Source organism: Lottia gigantea, assembly GCF_000327385.1.
Source record: "Lottia gigantea unplaced genomic scaffold LOTGIsca_22, whole genome shotgun sequence".
Lineage (NCBI taxonomy): Eukaryota > Metazoa > Mollusca > Gastropoda > Lottiidae > Lottia > Lottia gigantea.
In genome coordinates this window covers 2,076,679-2,097,295 of record NW_008708555.1, presented here as the reverse complement: position 1 = coordinate 2,097,295, position 20,617 = coordinate 2,076,679, and the positions used below count along the sequence as shown (strand labels likewise).

Below are 20,617 nucleotides of genomic sequence, written 5' to 3'. Positions count from 1 at the left end.
CACGTGACGGCAGGTGCGACGTGAATTATATATTATAAATTCGAGTAATAATTGACCGTCAACACAACATGTTACAATTTTTCAGTGTTTTTTTTAAATCAAATCCCCGCAAGGCATACGACTCGAATGCATGTATAGGGTTAAAGATGCAGCACTTGGTTCTTGAAGGTAGTTACCGTTGCCATGAGATACCCCTTCTAAATGATGCTGATGCTTTGCATTTAGTTTTCTGATCCAGATTAGAACCGACTGAAATACCTTGTGAGGGAAGATTTGCAACGACAGTGACGTTAATTTGTTCTTTCCATTTTCAGTTGTTAATGACATGCAAGTTCTGTAACACACTTATGTTCAAATTATTGTCCCATCCATACGACAAGACGTTTTCTCTTTCGCCAGTTTCTCCTACCTACATTTTATAAGAGAAAATACGTTCAAACCTTCGAAGGTAATACCAGATCTATAATGGAATGGAAGATTGGGCTTCTAGGTTAGCGAGCAAGCGTCTAAAACATCCAATTCACACTGATTCGGACATTGAATGTTGAATTTTGACTTTCGTTCGCTATTATACCATAGTGTTGGGCATATCTTGTCTAGCATCATCGCCAAGCTTTCCATTATTGCAGCAATGCCTAATAGTCTAGCCTTAAAAAATCTCAAACACGTTCCCTTTCAGATGTCATCACCAAGAACGGTTGTAGATTTTCACTAGACTGACACTGATACTTGCTCAAATGGTTGTTGACGGTTTGTATGAAACCCTATAGCTTGTGTATAAAATGAAAATTGTTGAAAAAAGAGTTCGGAGCCAAGATGACATTATTACTATTATTCTAGTCGACGGTGTTTGTTATTTTAGGCGTCGAATAGATAACGGTCAGGTAGCCTAGAAAAAATATCCCCCGAAAACACCTGCCCCTAGTGTATCACGTGACAGCTGATTTCAAATGTACTGCAAAAAAGAGAATAATAATGGTATAGAAAACTCCTGCATAGATCAAGTTGAAAGGTTATGTGAAGATTTTTATATTTGCATCTATTTCAACTTAACCCGTAGGGAACTTCCTGTATAAACTTTACTCCGGGTAATAAATTATAGTAGAGTCGAGAAATTACATTTTTACTTTTCTGGCCCTGAATATGGACTGAATGGAAACTTATAATGTTGCTTAACGGTAGCAACAGCTTACTATTTTCTCTTTTCCAACTATATTTAATGTGCAAAAGTATATAATAAAATTTATTAGAAACTGAAAATTTGAATGAATGTTTTTATCAAATTTCTTATGAATTTGTTATGATCTATAACAACGAAAAACAGAGAAAACGTGTTATACGCATCAACTGTACCATAAGCAATTTTTAATACAATATTTTATTTTGGTGAACTGATTTTAACCTTGAGTATTTGATATTGGACTAGCTATGTCATTGAAATAAAATAGACATTGTTTCAGTATATCCTGACGCTGTTAAGGCAATTCATAGACAATATACCAGATTTCAATTGAGGGACTTCTAAACTTATCTTTAACTTCTGGGGTTTGTGTTCATTCAAATACCGTCACTTTCTCGACTATAGTGTCACTGAAATAGGTGGAAATTTAGAACATACTAGTCAATATGTAAATGATGCAGACTTTGTATTTGTATTGCCAAACTTGTGGGTCTTATTGTTGACACAACAAGCGACCTGATCTCTGCTAAAACCAGCCCCCGACATTAAATGATTTATGATCAGGTTTGAAGTAGTCCAGGCTAATAATCTTTATGAATGGATCGTATATAAATACTGTTAAAGAGGGTGGCCTTGAAGAATACGCATAAATAGGGTTAAAGCATAGTCTAGAAGAAATTGATGGGCGTGTCAATGAGCGAGGGACGGCCCCTTACGTTCAAGTCAATGAAGATAGTATATTGTATCGGCACACCTGATGTTTGCGGTTTTCTTACACCTGTGTAGAGATTTAAGGGAAGTATAAAGACCCTAGAAAATTTATTGCTCGACAATATCGACTGACCTTTAAACGCGTTGTATACACACTGAAATTTAAATTAGGTCAACTGAATTTGCATTTTAAAAAATTCTATGAAAGACAATTTAATGAGAAACATTTTACTCTTTTAGGATTCAGTAAAATAAAATAATTAAGCTCATATAATAATCCTATACCATATTTAAAGTGATACTACGTCTTAGAATGAACATAATATTTAAGGATTTTAAACTTGGCCAACAAGAGAATATATTCATCAATAGATATACCTGGTGTCATATATATGATAACATAAAATCCAAAAAACTTAGTAATTATCCATAAATATGCAACTAACTATTGAAAAACGCTTAATAATAAGATTAATACAATGTGCCTGACAGAGAATCTGATGTTTGGAAATCGTGAGAAATGAACCAAGTTATGAAAGCATTTGGTATTTGTTTTAAAATATGTACAGAGAAAAATGTTGTTCATTAAATGTTTACAACAATTGACTAAAACCAAGAAGGACAGCCATCTAGGATATCATGCTTTATTTTTTTTACAATTGGGTTGACCTGTATATTATATAGTGTAATAAAATCCTATTCGTTATTGAAATATAAAAACTTGCTTACAGAACAATATGTAGTAAACAAAAAAAACTGGAAATTCACAGGAAGTGCTTTACCAATAATAAATTTGAAACACTAAGAGTAACATTGTCATGTTTTCAGAGAAAAGGTTATTGAAAAAGAAATCTGTTATTTACGAGGGTGAATTAATGCATGTTTTAATGGCTAGGTGGGAAAAAAAGAACACGGTTTGCACTGGTATGCTTGTAATGACAGCTGACAGACAACGGTTATTCGCACCTTAATTAAATGTCCAACTGCTAAGGGATGTAACGTTCATAACTTGTACAGATTTTTTTTTACATAAAAGGTCTTTTAACCAAATATAAAACCAAAATATTTACAGAAATACAAAAGGCTGAGATCCCACGCGCAAGATGTCACCGGTTCATGGATTCTTTCAACTCAAGTGTAGACTGCTAAGGGGTGGAAAGGTTCAAATCTCGATTTGAGTAGCGAAGGTGCTGAAACTTGCGGACTTTCTAGGGGCTGTTCTGACTGTGTTTTTTCAGATTGAATCTCAATATCACACGAAACCCCCTCCGTAAAAAAACAAGCCAGACTTTTAAAAGTCGTTCGTTTGAATTGAGATTATTTATGAATGAAATGAATAGAAAAACTAAACTTATGACAAGCATGGTAATTAGATATTGTCAAACTAACATTGACCGTTGACATCCAGCTTTGCTTTGGTCATAATAATAATATGTATAGTTGTATAGCTCTATAGATAGGTAACCCTTGTGTCATTCATTGTCAACTTGTCAAAGTCTAACATTTATTGTCAAATATTGTTATATATACCATTTAATAAGTTGTTATATATCAATAATATTAGCATACAATATGTATCCTAGAGCTGGTTCGAATCAGGATTTTATAGGGCAGATATGTAGGATACATACAAAAGTGTGCTAGGGTTAGATGCAACAAAATTATAATTGCAAGTTCGAACCAACGGAATCATATTTTCTCAATAATAATTTATCTCAAAGAATCTAAGAACACTTGGTGAATCAGATATTGGTAAAAACAGTTTTATGAAAAAGTTTCCTTTGCTAATTGTTTCGTCGTTTCGAAATCCAACTTTCATTTCCATGCTTATACTGGTTGGTAGATGACGAGTTAACGTCTGTTTCCTGCTGAAGATTATACATCGAGAAATGTTAAGATGGTTGCCCTGAAAGTTGGTATTAATGGGATGGTTCCGTATTGTTTATAAATTCGGTGATTGAGGAATCTTCTGGTCTAATTGCGTGGCCTTGAAACTCGGCCCTTGGCAATGTTTCGTTACTCGGTCTTTTTCATTCTTCCAAAAATTCGTTGTGATCACGGTAATTCTTGCCTCGGTAGACAAGATATCTTAGCCGCTGGTGTACAGGGACAAGAATTGGTGCACATTACAGCTATTACGTAGCTTTAGGCCCTACATAGGGTGCCCGTTCAACTTGTTCACCGAGTGTGTGATATTTCTAAGGATTTCAATGCAAAGGATTCGTAATTCTTCACCTTTTATACTAGAAATGAATACCCTACACCAAGTACCGCAAAACGTTTAGCTTAGTAAATATGAAAGTCGTGAATAGGGCGAAATATATTGGCTATGTGTGAAAAGGTCAACTCCTCATACGGAGCTATTCGAGTAGGCTAAAGTTAACGATGGTCCCTTCTTTTTATTGATCAGAGGTGATGAGTTAACCATGATGAACCAAGCATGAGCAAAATTATTCTCTTATGAATTATGAAGTAGGCTACTTTTGATAATCAGCCCTGACATTTAGGTCTATGGTTAGGTTGATTTCATATCTGCTCTCTATTTCATCCTATGGTGGTTACCAGGAGTGGTGCAAGTAGTTAGATGAGAACTTGGACATTGCTTCATGGTGATTCAAGATGAGATTTCATCAAAGTGTGAAAGAATGTCCAAATAAGTAGCTATTCATGGTCAAAGGGGGATAATCCTATTTTAAAATGTTTTAAAAGATGCCGGAAGTAGAATGAGTCATTTACTTCGCGCCACGCAGTGCATGCTGGTTGTCGTTGAGAAAGCAAAATGGCGGATGCAGAAGAACAAGAACCAACTCCAGCAAAACTAGACGTTTTGAAGAAGTACAAAGCTGCTGGAGGCATTGTCAAAAGTAAGACATTAAAGAAAAAGTCACTGTCCGTCGAAATATCAAGTTGTCGTTGACAATAGAATGATTGAAAATCGTTGATCAAAGTGCCAAAAGTTTCAATCTGGATGCCATGCGGTCGCCATGCTGTTTACAAATTGAAACTTCCAAGTATTACTCATGCAGATGTATTGAAATGTATCGTTTTTATATTCTGTAAAACAAGAGCTGTGTCTCTTTTTAGTAATCAGTACTCGTTTTTCAACTCAGACATTTTATCTACCTTTGATCGTTCTCTTGAGTTTTTATTTTTTTCTATATTTTAGCTGTGTTTGCTGAAATTATTCAGAAAGTGAAGGCTGGGGGTTCAGTCCATGAAATATGTGGTTATGGTAATAATCGTATATTGGAAGAAACTGGGAAAATTTACAAGAAAGAAAAATCAATCAAAAAGGGTGAGAAATCTTTCTGGTGTTTTCAGCTTTAGAAGTGTCAAAAGTTTTGACAGGCTTGTGAAAACATCTGTTGTCAAGTTGTTTTTGTATCAGATTTAGTGAGTGACCTGGTGACAAAGCATGGTCAGTTATATTGGACATGAAATTCATAAACCTTTGTCATCGAATAGTGAATATAATTTCTTAACTGTATTAGAAGTTTATGGACCTGTAACCTTCTATAAACAGACTCTATTCATACATCAATTATATGCGAAATAGGACATAACTTATCACCAACCAACCAGCAATTAAAAATAATACCTACCTTGTAGTTGTGAAGGGAGTGTCTGATGGCACATTCATGAATGACATTGGTCCATTAGATGGACAACGATGCATGCATGCTTTTTTCATTACTAATTGATTAATTTGATCTGTTTCAGGTATAGCATTTCCAACATGTCTATCAGTGAATAATTGTATCTGTCACTTCAGTCCTTTAAAAACAGATCCTGATGTCACTTTACAAGATGGTGATATGGTTAAAGTGTAAGTTTTATTTTACACTCAGTTATTTGACAAGGATTCATCCCATTATGCCCTTACATACATAAGATGCTTACAAACTGGATTGGAACCAAAATTGTCTGATTAAATGAATTATGAAATATGTCACTTTGCATGATTGAAATGATTTGGATTAAAAAAAGGATTTACTAGAGTCATGCAGAAATAATGTGCTTAACTGTATGAGAAAGTTATTAATTATTTTTTTGTCTTTGTAGTGATCTTGGAGCTCAAATTGATGGTTACATAGCAGTAGCTGCTCATACTATTGTTGTTGGCGCCAGTCCTGTAAGTATTCTGAAATTTCGTGCCATTTCCTGAAAGATGCTTATCTTTCTTTCTCTTTGCCTTTAAAACCCCCATATTTGGTGTTGACATCTTGTTCTGCACCAGTATTAAAAAGTTGGCCTTTCAACATTTTATTTTATAAGCCAGTTACATGATTCAAGGTCTGTTACTAATCTATGAAGGGCAATTTTAACTTTTAGAATGATTCCATATGGTTTGTATACAGACTGATAATATACAATGTTATTTGTTTCTATCTTGTAGGAAAATAAAGTGAAAGGACGAAAGGCAGATGTAGTTTTGGCTGCGTATAATGCTGCCCAAGTTGCTCTTAGATTGGTCAAACCAGGAAATGAGGTAGGTTGGTAGTGTGAACCCGGCTTGCTTAAAGACTTGGGATAATAAGTTCAATTGTAAAACTATTTTATCAAATTGGGCAATGGAAGAATGACTTATGTAGTATAACTGTCAGATGATTGACAATCTTATGATTATTTTGTGAAATTCATGATATGTACAATTATGAATTTATGTTTTGTATTAGAAGGATTTAAAACTCTTTTTCTTGTCAGTGTCTAATTGGGGTTTAAATTGAAATTTTACTGTCTATATTTTTGGCTTTTGCAATTTGATTTTGAAATATTTGTTCCGTTTTAGAATTCAGTTGTAACAGAGGCCATACAGAAAGTAGCTGATTCTTTTGATTGTAAACCTATTGAAGGTAAATTAGAGTCCAGGAATAAAGGCTGGCATTTTAGAGAATATTTTGGTACTCAAAATGTTTTTGCCTTTTACTATGGATTCAAATATGTTATTGTTTTCATTGTCATGGTTTAAAAAATATTTTTTAACTGTAGTCTGTCTTGGTCCCTGTATGACTTGATGAAATTATCTGCTACAGTTTTAGATTTCATGTTCGATTGTTATGAACTGGATCGATGTACATATTTTTATGCTCCCATGACTCAAGTACAGCTTAAAAGGATAATTCATGTCCAACAATCTGAATCATAACATAGCTCTTAGGTTTGTCTGTGCATATTTTGATTTAAAGGCTATATTTTTTATGGAATTATTTTACTCTGTAGGTATGTTGTCTCACCAGTTAAGAAGAAATGTGATTGATGGTGAAAAAGCCTTTATTATTAATCCTTCAGATTTACAGAGGTAGGAAAACTTCATTTTAATAACAGATGAAAATATTCTTCGGAAATTTAAATGTGTAAACAGGATCAGATATTTGTTGTTTCTTGCCAGACATGTTTCAACTAGACTTTGTCTTCAGTGTGAATTTTGCTGAAATAGTTCAGCTGTAGGAAATAAAATAAATAAAATTCTCTTTTGATGCTAAATGATTACTGTCACAAGTGTTAATGTTGTATCATACACATATCAACACACTAATGATTTTCGGGGCAAACTCACGAATAAAGGTTGTTTCGATATATTAAATTGCTATATTTTGATTATTTTCAGTATTATGTGTGAACCCTCTTTTATCAATAGTGTTAGGTAAACATATGCTGTTGATTAAAACTTGAGTTTTCTTGATATTTCTGAATGTGTATTGAAATTTTGTGTTGATCTTTTATTTTATGCTATAAAATTGATTTTGTATGGTTGTTAATTTAGGGAATGTTTGAATTTATGTTTTTAGCTTTTGATTGTGATTTTTTTTATATTTTAGTTTTATATCTTATAAAAACATGGTTATTTTTTTCAACTTTTCTATGATCTGATTTTTTTTTTCAGAAAAGAATTAGAGAAGTGTACTTTTGAGGTGCACGAGGTTTATGGTATCGATGTTCTTGTGAGCTCAGGAAAAGGCAAGGTTGGTAGAGTATTGTCATAGGCTCCATTTCAAAAATATATCTTGCCATCTAGTTTTGCTCTTTTAGTGTTGAAATTGAAGGCTTAAAGGCACTAATTTTGCTGTCTTTCAGAAGATAGTGCTCAGTTAAATTAATTGCAGTGCAATCTAGACATACTACAATGTGATGGTGTTTTAACTTGAGTTTCTGTCAAAGCATTAAGAGAATTTATTATTTTAAAACTCGTATTGATTTCAGGGAAGAGATATGGACACAAGAACAACTGTGTATAAAAAACGTGAAAGTAGTTATCAGTTAAAAATGAGAACATCGCGACGTATGTACTATATTTTAGTCTTTTTGTATTATGATAATTTATGATCGTTTTTTTTCCTTTTTTTTTTTCAAATGCTACAAGATTCTTTATCCATCTTGGTATTAATGACTGTAAAGCAAATCTCTTAATCATCTGTTTGTACAAGTTTATCAATTTGAGTCCGCATTATACCTGGGTACAAATCTCCTTGCTTACGAAAAATCATATTAGCAATTGTTTGAATGAATTTTAATCTTGCTTTTAGAATTTTTACTAGAAGTGAATAAAAAATTTGGTTATCTTCCATTTTCTTTGAGGTAAGTTAAAAGTCTTGATATGTTCTGGAACTTTCTCAGAAACTCCCCTGAGACAAGTTCAGGACTTTAAGAAATGCAGTATTCTGATAGTGAAATAATATTTATGAGGGCTATAGCACTAAAATCATATCTGAGAATAGTTCCCTGCACTTTAATTGACTTCATAGTTCTTGTATCAGCCAATTCATGATAATCTCTTTACAGTCCTGAAGTATATCATTGTTTTATATTGTAGTTTATGTGAAGATGAAAAGACAGCTAGAATGGGGGTAGTAGAATGTTATAAACATGATGTCATGCAACCATTCAATGTACTCTATGAAAAAGAAGGTCAGTGTAACTTGAAAGTTTGCAGGGTTGAGGCAATGATATTGAGACACTGTGTATTACAGGCTGTGCATATTAATAGTTCCTGAAGGGAGGAAATAAAGCGAAAACATTTTATGTAATACAGGTCATGATAACCTGGCCGCGTATTCTTAAAATGATCCTAACGCTAGGAAGTCCTAGGGTCTGAACTTCTAACACTGTTTCTATAATACCTTGCCGTTAATAATAGGGGGCAGATTCCTAAATCCATTTCAATGGTTGACGTAGCTAATGATTTAGAAGGTTGATAACTATTGACAACTACAACATGTCATTGGAGTAAATGCCCTTTCATATAGGCTGTCTGCATTGGTTATATATTTTGTAAAATAACAAGAAAGGCTTATTGAGTCTAATTTTATTAAGTTATTATTTACCTGGATCTTTCAATATTCATAAAGCTTATAAATATTATATATTTACAGGAGAAGTGGTAGCTCAGTTTAAATTTACAGTTATATTAATGCCTAATGGTACAGTACAACTAACAGAATTACCCTTTGATATATCATTATATGAGAGTGAACATTCTATTCAGGATGAGGAAACTAAGGTATTTAACAATATTCAATCTATTTAATGCTGAGTTTGGTTAGTAGTAACACTGACCTAGAAATCAAGGAGAATCCTAATAGATCCTCACATTGACAGTCTGCAAGAGACTTCTTAATCATAGAACTGTAACTACATAAAGATATTACAGTTCTATGGTAGGATGTTGTACCTAAAATTTAAATACAATGACATGTAAATGGCTTACCTATACTTGATGTCCTTTACAGGGTATTGACCGTTGGTCATTTAAGCTGCCTTGCGGGTCATGTTTCGTGATGTTGCTACAAATCCATCCAATCCGATAAATAGATTAATCTTCTATGTCAAATAGCAACATGTGTTACTGTGCAAGGAGAATATGCAAGTCTTAGCCAAGATCTTAAATCTAACATTGTGTTATATTCTTTCAGAAAATATTGGCCACAGATGTATTTGTAAAATCAAAGAAAAATATGAAGAAGGCTGCTGATGCTGCAGCTCAAGAAGCTGAAGCAGCTGCCGTGACCAAAACACCAGCTGATTCCAACAAAGAAGCTGTGACAACAACAGCTGAAGCCATCAAAGCAGCTGGGGATAAGGCATCCAATTAAACTGACCAACAGCGTTTTTAAATAAAGTTATTTTTTGGGGGTGGATGGTTTGTTAGAGTTGTTAAGTGAAGACATTTTAGGGAGGGAAAGAATTTGTTATTGTAATCAGAAAGTGCTAGCATAGATTCAAAATATTGTCAGAATTCATTTTTCTTCAGGAAAATTATTATTTCCTTTTTTTTCTGTTTCTATACAGTGAGGCCTTTTTATTCAAAAAAAAATTTGGCTGAGAACTTGAAATTGTAGAAATAACTTTATGCATTAGATTCAGACCAGTTAAAATTCCGAAAGTTCCGAAAAGCTGGCTAAGTTCATTAACAGTTGATGACATTTAAGAATTGGGTTTGAAATATACAAGTAATTTACCATCGACTTTAAATGAACTATGTTCAGCTTTAATGGAGAGAAACTTCCAGGTTAAATTCTCAATTATTTTTGTATAAAATGGAGTGAGTAGCATTGCAAGGCTTGAGTGGTAACCTGTTATAAAGATATGTGCAAATATTGACATTGTCCATTGTTACAAACTAACTAGATTAATCAGTTCTATTACCATTTCTATCAACAGCAAGAGTTGGGTTTTGTTTCACAAAAATTTCAGTCTTTCAGTATTAACATTGTTCTAAATTCTATTTGCATGAAGCAAAAAACATATATAGTACCATTTCAATTTAATCTATATTACTCAAATTGATAATTGATGTAAAGAAAGTATGTTCTCTTCCTGTGAACTTAGTCATTTCTTCTATTGGAGAGCCTCTTCTATAACACCCAACACAAAAAATCTTTTGATCAATTTTGTGGTATAATGATAATTCTAAATTAAAACCTATGACTAATTTTTTTGTGAAACCGGGCTCAGCATTGAAATTCAAAAATTTACTGTTACCAACACAGTCCTGTATACTTAATAAATGTTAATTGCTTCTAGAACGCATTCAGGTTTGTGCTGTAATATGGCTATTGGAATGAAGAATGTTCGTTTATATACAGAAATGAAATAAAAAGTTATTGAAATTTGAAATGTATGTCTTGTATAGCCCAGATCTTCTCTTCATGTATAAAGGAGAATACTACTATATAGAAGTAGAAATATTTTTATATCGCTTTACAATTGATGTATTGAGGGCTATTTTAACAGTGAAAATAATATTTTGTACTGTATAAAAGTATAGGATGTTGATTTGAAGGCCCCGTCATATTAGAGAAAACCTAATGCCCTTGTTTTCAAACAGATTAATTCCCAGTCCAGATTCCATGAAATCTATGTATGTTCATTATGAATTTGGATGGCGTATCATGTGTACATCAGAATGCAATAAAAAAGGTCCTACAGATTTGATATTTTGTCAATTCTGTAATGGTTTTAAGCCACTCTGACTGTGGTACTTCCACTGTACAAAATTTCGTAAATCAACACATACAAAAGCAGACACAGTAACTACCCAGCTGTAGGTCAAGCAAATTGCTGATGTAGTTAGCTATATTCAATACAGGAAAAAAATCACAGAATCACAGTCCTTGCAATTTAATCACACATTAGGCATATTTGAAATATGTTCGGCTGATACCTTCGTGAGCATGAAATTTAACAGTTCTTGCTCCGTTAAGACAATCGCATGGACACTTAAAGATGACTGCTGGCCAGAGCCATGTTTCTGCCTTGAGAGAACACAGTAATGAATTCGTCCTGTTGAGCATGTTCTACTACTACACAGCTTTAAGCGTACTCAATAAAATCTACCAGTTGAATACATCTATTAATGCCAATCAAGTACAAGAAATGACCCATCAACTAAACCGTCAAACCTTAGCACTAAAACCCCCTGACGTCTCCCTTCTGCCCTGGAGAAAAGTAGACAAATTGATAGTGTGAAACAACTACTTACTATGTCAAGGCCATATGTCAAAAGATGGCTGGCATATATTTATATAGTGTTATTCAGCTCCTTACATAATAAGTTTTAGTTTGTTCCACAGAGATAGACCCTGATAAATTGGTTGCTGAAAGTGTAGGATTCGTGTTATTGTTTACCTGTATATTGCCACGCCCACTCTAGATAAACTGAAAGTAGTTGCGCGTGCGATTTCCAGCCAAAATTTGATTACTTCCGGTTATAGATATTTCTTTTTATAGTAACGTTTATTAATGGAGTAGTTCTGCAGGTCTAGTACAAATATACACAGTTTTCATCTATTTTCGCCGTTTTTCACCATGCCACCGCCTGCGAAACCGGAGGAGAAGCCTGCCGAATCAAAGGCTAAGCGAACGGCTGTTTTAGAAGACACTTTATTGTTTAATGCAGTGAAAAATTACTTCAAATATGCAGGTGTTGTCCTCGGTGTGTGGGGATTCGGATATTTTTCGTTCAGTCCCAGTTGGTTATTACTCGGGCTTGTTCTGTTTATTTGGAAAGAAAAGAACAAGACATCACAAAAATTACAAATTGCAATTTCTCAAGAAGCTGCCAAAGATGAAAGAGCTGCGATTCTTGCCAGAGTAGAAGATTTGCCGTCCTGGGTAAGGCATCATAAACAATTGTTGTTGTTATTTGTTAAGCCAAGCCCACCAAACCATGAATGATATTTTATGACTGGCCTACCACCTGTGGCCCTAGATTATGCATAACATTTGTTAATTTTAATGTTTGTTATAAAGATTTAATAGATATATTGGCTACTGTACTGTAAGTAACTTAATAGATCATAGGAGAAAAATTGTATGCAGTCTTTAGACATTTTAAAGTCTTTACTTGATTTCAAATATCACCTAATTATGTGAAGGATTATCCAAAAACTAATGATTTTCTTACTGCTCTGGTATATAATTTAATGTAAGTAGGCCTACAGACCTTTAGAAAGCTTAATATTATGCAGGAATTTACATGCATGAACAAAATATTTGATATCTATAAATAATTAATAATAAATGAATAAAATGATATGAATATTGTGTTCACTGTATTGGGTAAATTCAAGGTCACTGTATAATAGATAGGGTAATAGTATAAAACCTATTCAATATCAGTTATCAATGCACTTATTGCTATTTCCTCTACATTTTAAAAATACAAGTGGACCTAATGAGTTATTTTTATCTCAACTCATTGCTATTTCCTGTTCCTTTGATATGAAATGAACAGTAGGCCTACTGTCCTACAGTCTAGAAAGGATATGCATTGCATTTTGCCACTTTATTTTTTGATGAAATGAGGTATCAACTACAAAGTAATAGGCTTACACAGAGTTCTACATAGCCCTTGATTAATAAAAATTCTTCCTTATGGAAAATAGTATTTAATATCATTGAGAAATTTGATTTCACAACTACAATTTTTTAAATTGATTTGGTCTCTTGTTTTTTTTTTTATTTAGGAAGTAAAACTCCATTCATTTCATTTTGTTTTTTTATAGATTTTTTGTTCTTGCCATTTTCTTTGACCTAGTAGGGAAATTTAATTGTTATTTAACATGATTAGTAAAAGTGTAAGAATGTCATAATGTTGAGTAAATCAATGATTGAGTGATAATACCAGGGCCTCTAGATAATCATCTATCAATTTAATCTTATATAGGATTATCTAATATTAGGTCTATATTAGAGTATAGGGTTCATTGTAATATACATTGAAATTAAACCATATTTTATATTAAAACCTTCAGTTTTGGTTTGATAGGTATTATAATGCAATAAACTTAAAATGCTAAACTTTAATAAGAAAATGATTAGATATCAGCTATTTTAGCACATGAGCCTATTAATTACATTTTAAAGGTGTCACCTTGCAGGGCTGCCCTTGATATTCTCTCTTAGCTCTCTGAAATTCAAGCAGAAGATATTAGATATTTTTCAAAGGTTCTGGTAATTCTGTAATGGTTCTCAAGTGGATATCTCAACCAGTATTTTTAATTTGGTATGGTATCTCTAGAGTTGATAATTTATTACTGTATCAGGAATGAGATATTAGATACTGTGTATATGTGGGTAGTAAGATGAAGCAGAATAGAAACATCAATCAATATACTACAGTATAGGACAATTACTGGTCTTACTTTAAACTTATATCTGTAATTTTCATGCCAGCCTAGGTCAACTTGATCTTTTGTCAGGACAGTTGAAATGAGACCATTTCAGGACAGTTCATTTAGCTGTTTGTGAAAACTTATGGCCATTGAAAACAATCTCTATTTTATGATAAAAAATTCCCACATTTGTATTCAGCAGCCTTTATAAATATGTCATGTGCTATCATTCTCTAAAACAATGGCCTTGAATATTTGTCTTGAGGGCATTTATTAACAAAATAGGCCATGAAATCTTACCTGGATAAAATTTTAACATCTTGCTCACTTAACTTTGACTTGGACGGTTGTGGTTGATTGATATAATTTTTTTTTATAAAATGGCATTATTTTAAGAAGGAAAGTGTTCTTTTCAGCAAATATTTTAGGAAATTTATTCACTTTCGTGTCAGGTCACATAAATGAAATATTAAACATGAGTCTTTATAAACACCACCCACACCCACTCTCCTTGTTTAAACCTAACTAGTCTAATATAACAAATAGTATATGGTAATTTAACTCTCAATATCTAGAGTGGCTGTTAATGTCAGACTTTATAGACTTATATTTCAAAATATTTAAAAGGTTATATCCTAGATAGATCCGATATCAGCAATATTCAAATTTGTAATTTTCACATATCGTACAATTCTGCATCAACCATTGTAGAAATAATTTCATTGACAAGTTTAAGGTGACATTTCCCAAATGTGTTTCACGTAACCAAATATCTGTAATTGTCTATCTGGGACTGGGACCTGACATCTAAGATATGGTCTTTAAGTTCATCCAACTACCTTAAAAATGAATTCTTATTAAACCTTTAAAATTCATATCTAGGTGTTGTTTATGTTGATCGTTTTTGTCAGTTATAATGCAATAATGTGGATTTATTTAGATTTGAGGAACTATCACAGATAGGGTCGTTCTCAAGTAGGGAACTATCAGTGTGGACCAAGGGTACAAATTGATATATTTGAATTAACCCTGATGTAGACAACTTAAAAGATATCAGGATATAATTTGATACATCCACTGTATAAATTAAAGGTTCCCTGCTCAAGAAGGAATCTATTTGCTCTACTATACAGAGACTCAATCTGTTATCTGAGCTATTATTAGTATTATTAGTGTATTATTGTACTTATTAAGTTATTTTGATTTATATTTTTTTAGGTGTTTTTCCCTGATGTAGAGAGAGCAGAATGGCTGAACAAGGTAAAGACATGTTTGTCATATATGTTTTATGATGTTCTTTATTTTGATGGAGTATATTATGACCTAAATAACCTATAACCTTTGACCTTTGATCTAAAGCGGGCACTCCTATGTCCAGTTAATTGTTAACACATTGCCTGTGGAAATGAAATCAAAAAATGATAAGAGACTTTCCTATCTATAGTACTCAGTACTTCATTTAATGGAACAATACCAATCTATATTGATTAATAGCTTCATGTGTCCAGTTACTGTAGATCTGAATCAATTAACTTATAATATATTCTTGCTAGAGACAGACATCTCTTCAGGTCATTAGTCAAGTCAAGTTTTTATGCTTATATTTTCAATATTCCTTGTATGCATTACTGTATATTTTTGAATATTACGTACATTTTTTACCCTCAAATTGACCCTAAGATTAACTAGATTTATTCGCAAGTTTGAGTAACTGTGTTCTGGCCAATGTCAAAGAACATTTTGATTGAATATGCATTAGCCTCAAAGGTTCATCTGTGTGCTTGTCCTATGTGGAAAGATAACCTCAGATATCTTACAAATAGGGTCAAATCAACAGTTCAAATTTTAGTAATACAACATTTATGGGGGGAACTATTGAATAAAGCTACACTTGGACCCAGTAAAGTGCTCAGTAACATCATATTGGGTCAGAAAACATCAGGAAGCTGTAGTCTTATCTGTTACATTATTTTCTAGATGATACAACAGCTATGGCCATACATTGGAGATTATGTAAAAGACCTACTACACAAGTCTATAGAACCAGCTGTCAAGAAAAGTTTGCCAGTCGCTCTAGCAGCCTCTTTTCGATTTTCCCAGATTGATCTAGGTGATATTGTAAGTTTACTGGAACTTAATTCCTGATCTCTCTAATTATTGATGTCTTATCCTTGAGCCAGTTAACTGTCAATCAACATTAATATTGTCCTATACCTACATCGTAATTACCAGTGTTATATTAGTACTCTCAACTTCAACAGAATCACTTTTACAGAATAATTTGTTCGGATTAATCTTATTTTTGAAAAGTAGTCTTACCATCCCCCTCCTATGTCACTATTAACTTTACTTGTTTTTTAGCCTCCAAGAATTGGTGGTATTAAAGTTTATACTGAAAATGTTAGAAGAGATGAGATTTATATGGATTTAGAGATAATGTAAGTTAAGTTTTCAATCTTCCTGAATTTTAGTCCTGTTCTGAAATATTGTGTCTCCAGATCAGACTCTTTGCAGATTTTGTCAGAATATTTCAAGTAAGTCCAGTAGATAACCAAGAGCTATATAATTTGTTTTCTATTATATATGATAGATATAGCAGTGATTCTGAGATTACAGTACAAGCTAAAGGTATCAATGCTGGTATTAAAGATTTACAGGTTGGTTTAATATCATTATTTATCTTTTATACTATAATAATTATAGGAGTTCAGATGTCATTTACCTTTTTAAGTGCAATCTGTGACAGTTGTTATCAGTAAGGCTTTCAGTATGGAATAATTTCAGATGCCTGAAGATCTTTTCTTGTCAAACTTCAGTAGAGGTACAGACTGAAAGTGTTTAATTGATGAATGAATGAATTAATTAAGTCTAATTGTTTGTAATTTGTAGATTCATGGTACCATGAGAGTTATATTTAAACCTTTGATTAGTAGAATACCATTGTTTGGTGGACTGAGTGTTTTCTTCTTGAATAACCCTGTAAGTAGAATATCCTTGATTTGTATGAAAATTGATATCAATTTGCTGCTACATGAGAGACACCTCATCTATCTCAGAATATATTCACATACCTTCAATTTATTGCTGACCTGATCAATTTTAGTTTTGTAAATATTTATTATGAAAATCTTTCTTTTATTTTAGACTGTGGATTTTAATTTGACAAGTTTAGCTAATGCTTTTGATTTGCCTGGATTGAGGTAAGTGTTTCCTTTATCATTATTATTAAACAGCAGAATAGATGTTCATAACCTTTCCTTAACCATGTGTCACAAGTCAGTTTCAACATTTAACCCACATATATATTTATCTTACAGTGACATGTTGAAGAATATAGTTCAAGAACAAATAGCTAATATTATGGTCTTACCTAATCGTATACCTGTTTCCATGGTGAAAGGTTTAGATTTGAATAAACTCCGCTACCCTCAACCCCAGGGTGTGTTAAGAATTAATATTATTGAAGCCAAGGAACTGAAGAAAGCTGATATTGGTATTACTGGCAAGGGAAAGTCAGACCCTTATGTTATCTGTTCTGGTAGGTATTATTGTTAATCACTGAATGATTCACCATGAGTCTTTAGAGGATTTCTAGGGGTTTGGTCTGGATGGAGGTAGAGCTTGGGGTTAAAAGGGCTGGATTGTGGAATCTGACTAATTTCTTAACTTGGGCTTGAAGGGGACTTGAACCCCTGGCATCTACTTGCTGAACAGATGACAATCGAACTCACTACTGATTGACTCTTAGACTGCCTAACCTATTTTTGTGTCAATATTATGGAAATCAAAAAAAAGAAGGCTATCATAATTGTGAAAAATTTTCCTTGCATCATCGGTCTTTATAGCCAAATGTGAAGCATCCTGTAAAAACTGTATTGTATTCCTGTTATTTTCAGTTGGAGCTCAGAAGTTTCAGACTAAAGTAATAGATAATACTGTAGAACCTGTTTGGAATGAGGACTACGAGGTGAGATCCCTTGACTCTTGACCCTAAAACCTTGATCCTTGTTGATAATGTCTTCTGATTTCTAATGATCATTCTGGTCCTGTGATTACCTTGAGTTTTTGAAGACAATGCATCTTTGATCATCACCAGAAAAACTTGGTCAGAGGCTTTAAAAAGTTTGCAAAGAAAGTAAAACCATTTAATAAAACCATTTGGATCCTGTGTACCTGCTGGTCCTTGTCCAAACCTTTTCCCATTGATTCCAGTACCAGTTATTGAAGTATAACAGTCGGGGTTGTTTGTAAGAATTTGACAGCATTCGCTTGGTTAAACCAAACAAATGGTTGTCATAGGTTCAAGTCATGGTTGGCATGTGTGAAAGTCTGGTTGCTTGTGCATTGATATCAGAGTATTATATTTGTCAAACTGCAGAAAGAACACTAAGCTGATATAGTCCAATGTTCTGAAGATCAATGAACATGGAACTCATATTTTATGTTTTATTTGAATAATCTATTAAGATTTTTACTCTATTGTAGGCTATTGTAGATGTAGCAGACGGACAGTTACTAACTCTAGATGTCAATGACAGAGATCCTGGTAATGATGATGATCATTTGGGAGGGTGAGTTATTTCCCTTATCAATTATTTGAAGACTCATTTGATGATTTCTGCTCGTTCTTGGAATCAGGTTCAGAATACATTCTATGTGCACCAAAAAAAAGAGGTACACAGACTTCAAAATGGTAGTTAAAGGAATTAAAAGGTAGATTCTATATGTGACATTTCCTGTTTGGTACCATTCTATTAATGTCTGAATTGGAACACACAAAACCTTAATGAATGAATTGTGTTAATTATAATTTCAGATTATCAGTAGATATCAGTCAAGCTAAATCACAAGGTATTGTTGATGAGGTAAGCTTAATTTGTCTTATTATTACCAAGTGCTATTGGTTACCAATGTTGTCACCAGAATTATTTCTATCTACCCTTTGTAATTTGTCCATGCTCTTTATTATTACCACGTGCCGTTATTTCCATGTGCTATTATATCTAAGTGTTGTTATTTCCATGTGTTATTAATTATATCTATGTGCTGTTATTTCTATGTGCTGTTATATCTATGTGCTGTTATATCTATGTGCTGTTATTTCCAGTGGCTGCCATTAGAAGATGTAAAGAAGGGAATGGTACATATCAAACTAACATGGCTCTACCTAGCTAATGATCCACTAGAACTAGATAGGGTAAGTAATTATTACTGATTATTAGTAACTTATATTAAAACTACTGCTAAGAAAGTTATTACCAGTAAAACAGAGTCTTGTTCATGCTGAGATTCCGAGGGTCACGGTCACCCAATAGAAACTAAACAATACACAATTATAGCTCAGTTATAACTTTGTTATCAAGCACTTAAATCACTCAGCTTAATTGATTCTAGATGAACATTGATCTCGATGGATATTGGAGTCGCAAATGATTTAGGAAAACTTAATAAAATGATCCAAATATGCAATCACATTCTTGCTCTAATTTATTAAACTTTTGAGTGAAAATGTTCAAGTTAAATGAAATTTCTTTTGATGACACTGCTGTATAAGTTTAGATTGGTATATAATGTATTCATATATAGATTTTGTATTTCTTATTCTGAAAAGTTCATCATGTAGCTGAAATTGAGCTTTATCAGATAGTAAAAAATATGTATTGAGATGCCTTGTTAATATTTTGCGGAATTGATCCTGGGACAGAAGTAAATCTGTCACAACTCCTACTGGTAAAGGGAGATAAGTCTCTCTGATGCTATATGTTGATCTAATCATTGTGTGTTTATAAATGATAGGATATTAGCTGCTTTAGTTTAGTTAGCTTACTTGTCAAAAACCTCTGTCCATTGTTGATGACAAATGCTGTTGAAATAAAACTATAGTTACAATATTATGGGATAGATTTTATAGACCTATCTGTTTGATATTTTATCAGGAAAGAAAGAGACACAGGAAAAATCAGGTTAAGATTAGTTAAATTTTGAGTTTATGTTTTGAATTTTGAGTGTATTTTTTGAATTTTGAGTGAAATAATACAAACACTATCACCCGCCATCATTATGTCATTGTCATAGCAGCATATCAAATCTCCTATCCTGTATATAAGAAATATCTTGGGCTTTAGTCAAAAATCATTTTGACAAGGCAGATTTTCTTTTCTTGAAGATTATCAAAGGACTTACAAAACGAATTCTTTTCAATGTTCAATTGTTAATTCTGTCTTTGCTAAATACTGTATATTATATAAAATGTACTTATTGTTTCACCTTGTTTTCTTGTTGTTATACAATTTAACCTTGATCTCCAGGTTTCAAAGGTCAAAATTGATAGGAAACTCAGTAATGTAGTTTGAAAACCCAAGTCTCAATCCTGAACTGAGATGTCAAATTAACATTACATTTCTTTGAAAAGACTAAGAATCTTTCCAATATAATAACTCATCATCATCTGCTTTTCACAACCGAAAAAGTCCCTTCATACTGGAATTGAAAATTACGATCTGATAAAACTTCACTTAGATATTTTGTGTTCTTTCTTTGGGTGACTTCACTTGCCATCTGAGATCTGAGTTAACTTTTATGCAACAATTGTTCAAGGTCACAAAGGTATTCA

The 20,617-nt window shown here is 32.8% G+C and overlaps 2 protein-coding genes across 3 annotated transcripts in view; both read left to right on the top strand.

Moving 5' to 3' along the window:
* Positions 1-4,670: 4,670 nt before the first annotated feature.
* Positions 4,671-9,416, top strand: LOTGIDRAFT_115903 (hypothetical protein; the record flags this gene model as incomplete). The annotated part of the gene is made up of 12 exons (XM_009054601.1): positions 4,671-4,755; positions 5,058-5,186; positions 5,612-5,717; positions 5,954-6,023; positions 6,288-6,380; positions 6,681-6,744; positions 7,112-7,190; positions 7,776-7,854; positions 8,093-8,171; positions 8,416-8,467; positions 8,703-8,803; positions 9,268-9,416. The coding sequence occupies 12 exons, from the start codon at positions 4,671-4,673 to the stop codon at positions 9,414-9,416; spliced, it is 1,086 nt and encodes a 361-aa protein (XP_009052849.1).
* A 2,780-nt stretch (positions 9,417-12,196) lies between these two features.
* Positions 12,197-20,617, top strand: part of Esyt2 — a gene marked incomplete at its 5' end in the record, with an annotated part of 41,152 nt that continues 32,731 nt past the window's right edge. The window contains 13 exons of one of the 2 annotated variants that reach the window (XM_009054674.1): positions 12,197-12,502; positions 15,223-15,264; positions 15,982-16,122; positions 16,366-16,442; positions 16,595-16,661; positions 16,894-16,983; positions 17,149-17,204; positions 17,322-17,542; positions 17,901-17,971; positions 18,490-18,575; positions 18,821-18,869; positions 19,112-19,201; positions 19,941-19,967. In XM_009054674.1, coding sequence (XP_009052922.1) covers positions 12,197-12,502; positions 15,223-15,264; positions 15,982-16,122; positions 16,366-16,442; positions 16,595-16,661; positions 16,894-16,983; positions 17,149-17,204; positions 17,322-17,542; positions 17,901-17,971; positions 18,490-18,575; positions 18,821-18,869; positions 19,112-19,201; positions 19,941-19,967 — 1,323 coding nt within the window. The remainder of the gene's footprint in view (positions 12,503-15,222; positions 15,265-15,981; positions 16,123-16,365; positions 16,443-16,594; positions 16,662-16,893; positions 16,984-17,148; positions 17,205-17,321; positions 17,543-17,900; positions 17,972-18,489; positions 18,576-18,820; positions 18,870-19,111; positions 19,202-19,940; positions 19,968-20,617) is intronic. The other variant, XM_009054675.1, reaches the window with a different exon arrangement.